At 39.7% G+C, this 14,458-nt stretch overlaps 1 protein-coding gene across 1 annotated transcript in view; it reads right to left on the bottom strand.

Moving 5' to 3' along the window:
• The window catches only part of LOC129274787 (formimidoyltransferase-cyclodeaminase-like), a 56,653-nt gene extending 42,804 nt beyond the window's left edge, over positions 1-13,849 (bottom strand). Inside the window, exons 1-4 of the mRNA XM_064108992.1 lie at positions 13,693-13,849; positions 7,345-7,428; positions 6,783-6,966; positions 663-791 (exon numbers count right to left, since the gene is read on the bottom strand). Coding sequence (XP_063965062.1) covers positions 663-791; positions 6,783-6,966; positions 7,345-7,410 — 379 coding nt within the window. The 5' untranslated portion in view covers positions 7,411-7,428; positions 13,693-13,849. The remainder of the gene's footprint in view (positions 1-662; positions 792-6,782; positions 6,967-7,344; positions 7,429-13,692) is intronic.
• Between the last annotated feature and the right edge of the window lie 609 nt (positions 13,850-14,458).

The raw sequence follows: 14,458 nt of genomic DNA, 5'->3' as shown, positions 1-14,458 counted from the left end.
GGCAATCATGCAATAAATCAGCAACAAATAAAGAGCATGCTCATTTTCATACCTATATTCTGTTTGTTACTTGCTTAAGGCCCGTATTCTTACTCTGTGCTAAAGTTATGGGAGGCAAAACATGTCAAAATCTGTTTGCATTGTATGCCTCTAAGTGTGTACTGTGCTCTTTCAAAATTCTTTGATGGTAACGACAACTACAACTGCTGTATCATATTTATTCTTCCCGGAAAGTTAAGAATAATTCAAGAGTCAAATGAGCTGATCATACACTGGACCTCTATTGCTGGAGATGTCACAGTTGGCTAACCATAATCAAAACACAACTTTAGACCAGTCTTAACATTAAACCTGACTTTAGAATACAGGCCTATGTGTCCAGTATTGAAAGAGACAAAAAGTCAATCCACAAAAGACACCATTTCAACATTCAATTGAAGCTTTCAGAACTCTTCACCTACATAGAAGATAATCAGCCTAAAAAATTATGAAAATATCAGGCCAAGATTAAATATTTTTCTGGTAGATACATCATCATAATATATTTGTTCAAAAAGTTCCAAAACCATCCTGGAAACTACTGGGATTTCATGCCATTACTAGAGAAGCTAAAAACACATGTTTTAATCATCCAATTACAGAAAGGTATTCTTCAAGCTTACCTGGAACTTGAAGCTCCTCTCCCAATCTTCTTCCAAACTGTACAGCGCACTGATTACAGTCTTCCATAGTAACACCACTTATTGGAATAAATGGACACACATCCAATGCACCCATACGAGGATGCTCACCTACAGAGAGAGAGAGGGTTAAATACACAGGCTAGTTTTGATAGTCTCAAAATTAACTTGTACAGAATCCAATAAAATGAGCACTCAATTGTTTGTATGTATAACAAAATGTTCCAAAAGATTTAGGTCAGAAATGTTTTAATCGCCAAGAAATTAGCAAATAAACAGATGTTGGGTCTTTTTCCAAGAAATAATAATATTCTATTCCACATTTGCATATCTGTGTTGGCAATCTTCAGTGTGATTGTTTATCGGGATTCAACTTAGAGATTATTTCACAAAATTAGCTTTATGTTTAATAATGCACCAGGTGGGTGTTTCATAAAGCTGTTCGTAAGTTAAGAGCGACTTTAAGAACGACCTGATAAACCTTTCTTACACGCTTAACCATCGTCAATGAATATACCAATTATCACAAGAAAGGATCACCAGTCATTCTCAAAGTTGCTCTTAACTTATGAACAGCTTTATGAAACACCAACCAGTTCTAGATCTACAATGACATGGTGGCTTTTGACCTTGAGTTTAAAGATTTTCATTGAATTCTTGCTTGCTACAACTTCTTTATTTTACTATCAAATTTGCGTACAAGATTATATATAGTGAAAGCAATTCAAGTTGTCAACTATTTGGTCCTATACAATGATGCTCCCGAAACATATTAAGACAGATAAATGAGAGAGAAAGAAAATTAGGTTAGCACACAGGAGATGATAGGATACTTAAAAACAGTTCACTATTAAAAGCTTTTCATAATAAAATTGCAAAAAAAGGGGGAATGTAAAAGCTATTTTGTCAGTAGCTGTAAAATTGTTCCTGCAGTCATATCTGATGAATTCTCATATCAATCAGACTCCACACCCCTGACCACACTCACACTGATGGATTCTCATTTCAATCAGACTCCACACTCCTGACCACACTCACCCTGATGGATTCTCATATTAATCAGACTCCACACTCCCGACCACACTCACCCTGATGGATTCTCATATCAATCAGACTCCACACTCACCCTGATGGATTCTCATATCAATCAGACTCCACACCCCTGACCACACTCACCCTTATCGATTCTCATATCAATCAGACTCCACACTCACCCTGATGGATTCTCATATCAATCAGACTCCACACCCCTGACCACACTCACCCTGATGAATTCTCATATCAATCAGACTCCACACTACGGACCACACTAACCCTGATGGATTCTCATATCAATCAGACTCCACACCCCTGACCACACTCACCCTGATGAATTCTCATATCAATCAGACTCCACACTCCCGACCACACTCACCCTGATGGATTCTCATATCAATCAGACTCCACACCCCTGACCACACTCACCCTGATGAATTCTCATATCAATCAGACTCCACACTAACCCTAATGGATTCTCATATCAATCAGACTCCACACTCCTGACCACACTCACCCTGATGAATTCTCATATCAATCAGACTCCACACTCCTGACCACACTCACCCTGATGAATTCTCATATCAATCAGACTCCACACTCCTGACCACACTCACCCTGATGAATTCTCATATCAATCAGACTCCACACTCCTGACCACACTCACCCTGATGGATTCTCATATTAATCAGACTCCACACTCCCGACCACACTCACCTTGATGGATTCTCATATCAATCAGACTCCACACTCACCCTGATGGATTCTAATATCAATCAGACTCCACACTCACCCTGATGGATTCTCATATCAATCAGACTCCACACTCACCCTGATGGATTCTCATATCAATCAGACTCCACACTCACCCTGATGGATTCTCATATCAATCAGACTCCACACTCACCCTGATGGATTCTCATATCAATCAGACTCCACACTCACTCTGATGGATTCTCATATCAATCAGACTCCACTCACCCTGATGGATTCTCATATCAATCAGACTCCACACTCCCGACCACACTCACCCTGATGGATTCTCATATCAATCAGACTCCACTCACCCTGATGGATTATCATATCAATCAGACTCCACACTCCTGACCACACTCACCCTGATGGATTCTCATATCAATCAGACTCCACACTCACCCTGATGGATTCTCATATCAATCAGACTCCACACTCTCGACCACACTCACCCTGATGAATTCTCATATCAGTCAGACTCCACACTCCTGACCACACTCACCCTGATGGATTCTCATATCAATCAGACTCCACACTCACCCTGATGGATTCTCATATCAATCAGACTCCACACTCCCGACCACACTCACCCTGATGAATTCTCATATCAATCAGACTCCACACTCACCCTGATGGATTCTCATATCAATCAGACTCCACACTCCTGACCACACTCACCCTGATGAATTCTCATATCAATCAGACTCCACACTCATGACCACACTCACCCTGATGGATTCTCATATCAATCAGACTCCACACCCCTGACCAAACTAACCCTGATGAATTCTCATATCAGTCAGACTCCACACTCCTGACCACACTCACCCTGATGGATTCTCATATCAATCAGACTCCACACTCCCGACCACACTCACCCTGATGAATTCTCATATCAATCAGACTCCACACTCACCCTGATGGATTCTCATATCAATCAGACTCCACACTCTCGACCACACTCACCCTGATGAATTCTCATATCAATCAGACTCCACACTCACCCTGATGGATTCTCATATCAATCAGACTCCACACTCTCGACCACACTCACCCTGATGAATTCTCATATCAGTCAGACTCCACACTCCTGACCACACTCACCCTGATGGATTCTCATATCAATCAGACTCCACACTCACCCTAATGGATTCTCATATCAATCAGACTCCACACTCATGACCACACTCACCCTGATGGATTATCATATCAATCAGACTCCACACTCTCGACCACACTCACCCTGATGAATTATCATATCAGTCAGACTCCACACTCACCCTGATGGATTCTCATATCAATCAGACTCCACACTCACCCTGATGGATTCTCATATCAATCAGACTCCACACTCCTGACCACACTCACCCTGATGAATTCTCATATCAATCAGACTCCACACTCCTGACCACACTCACCCTGATGAATTCTCATATCAATCAGACTCCACACTCATGACCACACTCACCCTGATGGATTCTCATATCAATCAGACTCCACACTCACCCTGATGGATTCTCATATCAATCAGACTCCACACTCATGACCACACTCACCCTGATGGATTCTCATATCAATCAGACTCCACACTCCCGACCACACTAACCCTGATGGATTCTCATATCAATCAGACTCCACACTCCTGACCACACTCACCCTGATGGATTCTCATATCAATCAGACTCCACACTCACCCTGATGGATTCTCATATCAATCAGACTCCACACTCATGACCACACTCACCCTGATGGATTCTCATATCAATCAGACTCCACACTCCCGACCACACTAACCCTGATGAATTCTCATATCAATCAGACTCCACACTCCTGACCACACTCACCCTGATGAATTCTCATATCAATCAGACTCCACACTCATGACCACACTCACCCTGATGGATTCTCATATCAATCAGACTCCACACTCACCCTGATGGATTCTCATATCAATCAGACTCCACACTCATGACCACACTCACCCTGATGGATTCTCATATCAATCAGACTCCACACTCCCGACCACACTAACCCTGATGAATTCTCATATCAATCAGACTCCACACTCCTGACCACACTCACCCTGATGAATTCTCATATCAATCAGACTCCACACTCATGACCACACTCACCCTGATGGATTCTCATATCAATCAGACTCCACACTCACCCTGATGGATTCTCATATCAATCAGACTCCACACTCATCACCACACTCACCCTGATGGATTCTCATATCAATCAGACTCCACACCCCTGACCAAACTAACCCTGATGAATTCTCATATCAGTCAGACTCCACACTCCTGACCACACTCACCCTGATGGATTCTCATATCAATCAGACTCCACACTCCCGACCACACTCACCCTGATGAATTCTCATATCAATCAGACTCCACACTCACCCTGATGGATTCTCATATCAATCAGACTCCACACTCTCGACCACACTCACCCTGATGAATTCTCATATCAGTCAGACTCCACACTCCTGACCACACTCACCCTGATGGATTCTCATATCAATCAGACTCCACACTCACCCTGATGGATTCTCATATCAATCAGACTCCACACTCATGACCACACTCACCCTGATGGATTATCATATCAATCAGACTCCACACTCTCGACCACACTCACCCTGATGAATTATCATATCAGTCAGACTCCACACTCACCCTGATGGATTCTCATATCAATCAGACTCCACACTCACCCTGATGGATTCTCATATCAATCAGACTCCACACTCCTGACCACACTCACCCTGACGAATTCTCATATCAATCAGACTCCACACTCCTGACCACACTCACCCTGATGAATTCTCATATCAATCAGACTCCACACTCATGACCACACTCACCCTGATGGATTCTCATATCAATCAGACTCCACACTCACCCTGATGGATTCTCATATCAATCAGACTCCACACTCATGACCACACTCACCCTGATGGATTCTCATATCAATCAGACTCCACACTCCCGACCACACTAACCCTGATGGATTCTCATATCAATCAGACTCCACACTCACCCTGATGGATTCTCATATCAATCAGACTCCACACTCACCCTGATGGATTCTAATATCAATCAGACTCCACACTCACCCTGATGGATTCTCATATCAATCAGACTCCACACTCCCGACCACACTAACCCTGATGAATTCTCATATCAATCAGACTCCACACTCCTGACCACACTCACCCTGATGAATTCTCATATCAATCAGACTCCACACTCATGACCACACTCACCCTGATGGATTCTCATATCAATCAGACTCCACACTCACCCTGATGGATTCTCATATCAATCAGACTCCACACTCATGACCACACTCACCCTGATGGATTCTCATATCAATCAGACTCCACACTCCCGACCACACTAACCCTGATGAATTCTCATATCAATCAGACTCCACACTCCTGACCACACTCACCCTGATGAATTCTCATATCAATCAGACTCCACACTCATGACCACACTCACCCTGATGGATTCTCATATCAATCAGACTCCACACTCACCCTGATGGATTCTCATATCAATCAGACTCCACACTCACCCTGATGGATTCTCATATCAATCAGACTCCACACTCCCGACCACACTAACCCTGATGGATTCTCATATCAATCAGACTCCACACTCCTGACCACACTCACCCTGATGGATTCTCATATCAATCAGACTCCACACTCCCGACCACATTAACCCTGATGGATTCTCATATCAATCGGACTCTACACTCCCGACCACACTAACCCTGATGGATTCTCATATCAATCAGACTCCACACCCCTGACCACACTCACCCTTATCGATTCTCATATCAATCAGACTCCACACTCACCCTGATGGATTCTAATATCAATCAGACTCCACACTCACCCTGATGGATTCTCATATCAATCAGACTCCACACTACGGACCACACTAACCCTGATGAATTCTCATATCAATCAGACTCCACACTCCTGACCACACTCACCCTGATGAATTCTCATATTAATCAGACTCCACATTACGGACCACACTAACCCTGATGAATTCTCATATCAATCAGACTCCACATCCATGACCACACTCACCCCGATGAATTCTCATATCAATCAGACTCCACACTCCCGACCACACTCAACCTGATGGATTCTCATGTCAATCAGACTCCACACCCCTGACCACACTAACCCTGATGGATTCTCATATCAATCAGACTCCACACTCCCGACCACACTAACCCTGATGGATTCTCATATCAATCAGACTCCACACTCCGGACCACACTCACCCTGATGGATTCTCATATCAATCAGACTCCTAGCAACCCGTGCCATGTTTAGAGCTCCCTCTACGACAGCTGCAGGTGAGCCTACGAAGGTATAGACTGTACGGTTGGTTGATGGACCAGGATCTACATCAAGGAGTTGACATCCTGGTGTTTGTGCTACAGTACTACTGATGGCATCTACGATCTGAAATTATCCACATCAACAGATAAAATAAATCAGTAGGATTTAGTTAATACACCTGTACACAAAGAATAAAACAAACTCAAGAATCAACCTATTCTAGGGATTTGAATGCACATGTAAGCAAGTTTAATCTTGGCCCTAGTCTATTGTTTCTCCTCCAGGTAAAAAAGAAAATAGTAATCAGAATTCTAAGCTCTGATTTGGCATTAAATCTGATTACAGATATTTAGTTTTAAGATTGCTCCAGACTAAAGATGTGAACCATCTCAATACACAGAACTCTAATATTCTATTCTAATGTGGGTTCAGCAATGATGGTGTAAGACCATCTGAGAATAGACCCACTGATGGTAGGCCTATAAGATTACACGTACATACCTCTTTAGACTGGCCTTCTGAAAAATTTGGCACACATTCCACCAGACGAGCTACAACAGGAGACATCTTGATGGATGTAATGTTCTATTAAAAAAGATAAACAAGTATTAAGCATTAAGCATAGTAAAATAAAGTAATTGTAGCAAACAATCATTTCATGAGAAAGCCTTTATCAAGGTTAATTACCATTATATTATCATACTAGGTCTAATAGATACTACTCATCTTTGTGAAATCATGAAATCTTATCTGAAAACCAATAATTCTGATAACACAAAAAGGCACACGTGGGACAATGTATAACATAACTGGTACGTGGAAAAATCCCGTCATTTTATGAAATTCCGTGATTATACTGCTCATTTCTCAGCAATTACATATTTTTTCCAAGAGTCATTTGGCACATATTTTTTTGGATTCTATTGGATTCTGTTTGAACTCATTTTGAGATCGTTACCACAACTGGTATTTATTTATCTTTAACTTTGATACAATAATCACAGTTTTGAATACTCAATCCATACCTCTTGTTTACATCAGGGCATGCCATTCATGTAAAATGGATAGGGGAGAAAAAGAAAGAAAGAATCGAAAGAAAGAAAGAAAGACAGAAAGAAAGAATCGAAAGAAAGAAAGAAAAAAAGAAAGAAAGAAAGAAAGCCTGATAGAGGTACTACATGAAGAATGTTACCGAATGTGTAGAATAAAGACTAATTCAAGTCCATGTATAGGCAAGCCCTACCAGTCATCAAAATACAAAGGACAAAATGTAGCTATAAGATACAAAGTAAGCTAAAAAAAAAAAAAAGCTTTCTTGAGTTTGCAAATTATACATGTACCACAATTGTTGACAATTTGACATACACACTAGTTTTGCAAAATAAGGAGAGGCAGGACTGGGTTAAAGAATATGGCATGGGGTGAATTTCCAAAGTTGAAGAATTAAAGCCATAGTATAGTTGGCAAATTATGGAGTGGGCCTTTTAAAGTGGCAAAACACTATAGGATCTACCAGTCGGTAAAGTGCTGTACAATTACAGCCCAGTTGGCAAAATTCTGATCTGAAAAGAATAGAATGGAAGATTTAAAGACTGGTAACTCATGTTCAGCTTTCTGCAGTTGGCAAATTCATGATGCAGAGTCATCAAGTTTGCAGTTGGAAAAAAACACAAAAATGTTTAGGCCTACAAATAATGTACAAATTTTTTTTATATGAAACATATTTTGTTTAGGTCCTAGGTGTTCATCACTCCTGGTGCTCGCATATTGTCTGTTTAAAAAACAATCCTGTTCAAAGGGATTAAATGGCACTAAAACATCCCGTTTTCAAGTCAATATACACCATATATATTTCCTCGCACTTCAAGCTTTTATTATTTTATGTAGTAAAATATGCTTCTTTTTCCATGACTACTTGAAGTGATTGCCCCCCTTTTAAGGTCTGAATATTAACATTTCTAGTTCGTGCTTACGTTTGCATTAATTGGTGGATTGGTGAGATATATCTGCTAATGAATTCCTAAAAACAGTCCGTAGAATGCCCCTTTCTTTCGGTCTGAATATCAAAAAGATTCAGCTGGTGCATCACGCTTGCATCATTTGGTTAGTGAAATATGTATGATCTTAATGAATTCCTACAAAAAAGTCCTAGAATGCCCCTATTCAGGTCTGAATATAGAAAATTTTCAGCTTGCGCTTTGTGCTCGCAATATTTGATTGGAGAGATACGTTCCATGTTCATGATTACCATGACTTCATGTGTTTACATGTAGGTGTAATTCTATTTAAAAAAAACTCAGCATGCGCTTGCATTAGATGACTGGTGAGATATGTATGCTCTTCATGAATTCCTTAAAAAATAGTATAAAATGTCGGTTTGTGGTCAATATATACAAAAAATTTCAGCTCGCGCTTCACGCTCGCATTGTTTAGTGAGACAGGTATGCATCATGATTACAAAAGATGCTTATTAAGTCCCTTTTTTAGGTCTGAATATTAAAAGTTATTAAGCTCGAACTTTGTGCTTGCATCATTTTATCAGCGAGATACACTTTTAATTGCAGTCCTTAAAATGTCTTTATTAGATCAGAATACCTAAGAAGCGTGCCCACTCAAAAATTTTGCTGGTGCCCCCCCCCATGCAGTGACACACGATACGCCACTGGGGGCACATCCCCAATCAGGCTCCCCCCTCCTGTGTGCGCAAGCACACACGTTGGCGCTGTCGTGCCAAATTTAGTTGGCAAATTTAGCTGGTACACCCCCCAAAAAAAAAAATTATTCTGGCTACGGCCCTGTACATGATACTCTTTTTTTACAGCACACTTTTTCTTTTGGCAATAACACGAGCAGCTGCACTAACCATTCTTTACTTCCCCCACATGAACAAAAATGTACCTTGTGTCCTGTTGTATCCAAAAATCTCCTTGTTCTGATCATACATGTGGTTGTTTTATGAAAGCTGGGGGGGTTTAGGTCTAAACTTCTGTAAAATTTTCTGGCATAGTAGTAAAAAAGGAAGTTGTTCATCGTCTCCTTGTCATACATGTAGCTGCTTTTAAATCAAACTCATTGCAATATGGATTCTTCTAAGAATCGTACTCAATGTACATGTAATTACTAATAAGTCATTTCTCCAATGTTGCTGAGTTCTCAAAGCTTCCCCTACATAATGACAAATTAGGGGCCACAAAAATGTAACCACTGCAAGAGTATTATTTGTTTGAGGTGGGGCAAAAAGACTTTAGAAAAGAGCACGTCGGCAATCCGAAGAGAGCCTGAGGCTATTTTTCCATTAAAGAATATTGACGAGCATCATGTCAACCATAATATATCTCCATAACTAGTAAATTTAGCTAGCTTTTAATTTTGTCATATTGGGGGAAATACAGTCCTTGGCAAATCGGGCTTTTGAGTTTAATCATTACAAGATCTATAAAGTTTGAGAGGGGGGGGGGTGAGAATCAAGGATCGAGCGGCCGTAGAGACCAAATACAAAGTATATTAAAAATAAGCTAGTATATATGTACATATATATGTATATAATATATGCATATTAAGAAATATAGGCCTATGACATGCAGAATAAAGATTGAATAAATCCCTGAATTAAAAACATTTCACATGATGCCATATAGGCCCTAGTCTTCGATCTTCATGGTCTCACTCTAACCTCTCTGTAGTTTTATTTCATCTGAAGCAGCTGATGGATATTTAATTCATATAAATGGTATATATTCCATTCTTTTAATAAAACAAATATTATTTCAAAAGTTGCATCTTCAATTAATTTCATCGCATTCAGTCACTAATTATTTCTCTCATAGATCACCTTCCTCATTTCATATTTTTTTACTAATTTTTCTCTCATCATACCTTCATGTTTTCTCACATTTTTATTCTATTTAATTCATTATTTTGTCTTTGGTCATTTTCAAACGTGAGTGACACGACAATCGGAACTTTAGCAGTTAATTTAAGCTTTACCTTAACACATTGGACCAAGTTACTTTATATACAATAAGGTATGGGAAAACTGTATTTGCTCCTGTACCGGATAAATTAATTTTCAGAATACAGAAAACTTTTTGTATAATTTAAAGCATGACACAAAAACCAGTTTTGAAGTCCTATTTTTTTCAGAAAAACACTTCAGATAATTTTTTTTGCTATTCATGAGTTAGATACAATACACAGCTTGTATCTTGCCAACAAAATACGCTTCTAATACAAATTTTATATTGTGATAGGCAATATGTGAATTTTAATGCAAAAATCAACATTTTGTAACATTAAATTTCCCTTGCACTAAATTCTTTGTATTTAAAGACATAAGGATTTTATGTTATGTAACTAAAATGGAAAAATATACTTTAAGATGTATAGTTTCAAAAAACGTTAAAGCCTAATGACTTCTAGCAAGTTTTAATTTTCACCCCATGTCCACTTTAGTTTGAAAATTACCCTTTGCAGTATTATAAAATCTCGGGACCAGGCCACTAATAAAACCAGAATGTCCGGCCATGATCCTCAATTACATGCAATAATTATGTATCTGTGGAGAGAAAAAGAAAACACAGCTACCGGTATATCTGAATAAAATCAGGATTGAGATAATTATTCATGAAACATGTATTCTTGACAAGCGATTCATATACCGGTATTACTAAAATATATAACTAGAATAAAGTAATCAAATATACTGCAGTGTTTGTTTTTATATTGATCATCATTTGATTATTTTCTTTGGAATTCCGGGACTTTCCTCCACCTCGCCGACGTACACCGTCCCTGGGCCGACTCGGAGAGCGCCCGCAGTTCGTGCATACAAGCGCACTTTGCACAGTCACAGCTGCACAGCTCAGAATACGCAGACAGTGCACAAAAATGAAACAAAATTGCACTTGTCTTCATAAAATCTGTGGTAATTCTTGCAGCTATAGATTATGTGATTTATGTAATATGATTATAAATAATTATTATTGTAATAATTATTTCTAATCACGTATTAAATTTTAGTATAATTTGTTAAATAATAATTTGTATAGATGTAGCATACAGAAGACAAAGGGCAGAAGTTGTCCAGATCTTCAAGATTATGAGAGGGATAGACAATGTTGATGCTGATCTGGGGCCCGTTGCAGAAAGAGTTTCAATCAATCGCAAGTCAAAAAATCATGCGCAACTTGATTTTCAACCAATCAACAGCGCGCATTTTGGACTTGCGATTGATTTTCTGACTTGCGTTTAAACGCAACTCTTTCTGCAACGGACCCCTGTGTTCTTTGAACGAATCCATGACTCTCGTACAAGAGGACATAGCATGAAACTAAAGAAGCAGAGATGCAGATCTGCCGTTCGCCAAAATTCATTCTCATTGAGGAGCTGTAATAATTGGAATTCCCTGCCTGAGTCAGCTGTAAGTGCAACTAGTCTAAATCAGTTTAAATCCAGACTTGAAAAATTTTGGCACAACCATCCTCTGAAGTACAGACCTTACCAAACATAAGAAACTCAATGAGGGGCACATAAGCATATAGACCAAAAGCTTCGGTCTCTGTTATGTTGGTTGTTCAGCTTAACTCCGTTGGCTTCACTCACCAAATACAGAGACCGAAGTTCTAGCGCGATCTGTACAGGGGACTCAATGGCCATATGTTTATGTGTATTAAGTTCAGATAAAACAGGGCAGTGAAGTTGCGCGACAGCCGAGGTAAGTCACTGTTTTTGTTCCTTTTAACTTGATTTTCCCCGTTTTTTGGCAATTGATGCCAAGAGGGAATATTAATTTGCATTTTGGTCGCGTTAATTTTCAAAAGTTTGATTTATTATAGACAAAAATTGAAGAGCCCCGACGGGGGGATTTTGCATTGTAAGTCCCCTAATGGTGGCTGCACGATAGCGAGCCGTCTGTGTATGAGGAGAAATTTAAAAATTAAAAAAATGTTTAAAAACTCCTCGAAACAGACGGCTGCCAGCTGTCTAATAAGCATATTGCTTTACGTCTCAACATCCAAGTAAGTAAGTAAATCTTTAAATTGTTCTTCAAAACGGCATTTTGTAACATCGCTAATCGAATGTACGTCATAACGAAGCGGTTCAAGGGTCAGACCTATTGTATTTGCTTTGTTAACAAACGGATCGAGGGATCTACATGAGATCGGTCTGGTAAGAAACTTTAAAATTTTCACCTTTTTATTAACCAATTATTGGAAGTTCTGGAACCTTCATACGCATATTAGGCGTTTGAAGGTTCAAATATCAATAAAATACACACTTACAAACCGATTTCACCCTGTAAATATGGATTTCCTGGGGAAATCCATCCGGGTGTGGAGGTCTCGCTTATGCATATAATATGGCAGGCGGTTCAACTTCAAGGCTCCATGTCCATGATGAAGAAGTACTAGTACTACTAGATCTAACGTTATACCGGTACCGGTATGTCAAAATATTAAAAAAACATCATCATGGAGTCATCAAGGCTAGCTCAGAACATTACATTTACAGACCACATGCAAAGACGTAACGTATCTAGTTCTAACGTTAATCAATTTCACACATGACCTCGAATCGACCGAGGCAGCCATGCCCATTTTGCCATGGCAGACCTCGTAAACAAACTAGTGATAATTCGCATAAATGCTCGCACGCTGTATACGCCGTAGCCGTAGGGTCGGGGTCGCTTGACGATAAGATTCGCTCATCCATCCACACAAGGGAACGGGCAACGAGTTCCAGAATTAATTTTACTTCCACTCATTGTTTGACTCAATTAAAATGAAAATTCAACAAATGGCCTATAAAGTATTTAATTCTCTATCACGAAAAGAAGATGAAAATGCTTACGTTAATTCAGTTCGGATGGTTTTCCAGTAATCCAAAGTGTTTTCCTCTGCTCTTCGTGCCTGTCTTAGGAATTTACCAGGTACGGTACTCGGTCGTCGATCGGAGCGCGCGCACTGCATGCTGGTGGCCGGCTGAGTCTGAGTCGAGTGTACGTGTCGTATGTAAACGTGGTACGAGTACTAAGTGGGGGTGTGTCGAGGGGCAAGTTGGGGGTGTGTCCCGGGCAAAACAAGGGGTTATCACAATTCTTTGATATGATTGATTGATAGTTTGATTGATTGAATTGTTTGTATAAAATATTTTCAAATATCCATTGACTTGTCGACATCATATTGTTATTCAACGTTTGTTTCTTTTCAATTCAATTCAATAATGTAGTATCCCTAAATTAGACCCCAAAATAGCCAATCTGGAATAAAATTATTGGAAATGGTTTTTCAACTGATTTGAGTAGGTATGGGTGTCAACATTTACCCAAAAAAAGTTAGGAGGAATACGGGTTGGGGAAAGTGGTTTTTTTCAAGGTCAAAGGTCTATACTGTATAATGGTATCTCTGAGATGGAAAGGCGCAGGTTGGTGATAATGGTGTCAAAGTGCACAAATTCTTACCAGAATATCAAATAAAATGTTGTAATGTGAAAATGGCTACCCCCATCGGGTTGCATCAGGCTATTTAAATTTGCTGTAGTTTGGTGAACAATGGCTATTGTTCAAAGTGTATTCAGGTATGCATTTAAGCATCCCTGGATATACTTGGCTGGGTTG

Source organism: Lytechinus pictus, chromosome 13, assembly GCF_037042905.1.
Source record: "Lytechinus pictus isolate F3 Inbred chromosome 13, Lp3.0, whole genome shotgun sequence".
Classification (NCBI taxonomy): domain Eukaryota; kingdom Metazoa; phylum Echinodermata; class Echinoidea; order Temnopleuroida; family Toxopneustidae; genus Lytechinus; species Lytechinus pictus.
Note: the sequence above shows the minus strand (reverse complement) of the source record. Positions and strands in the feature narration are given on the sequence as shown.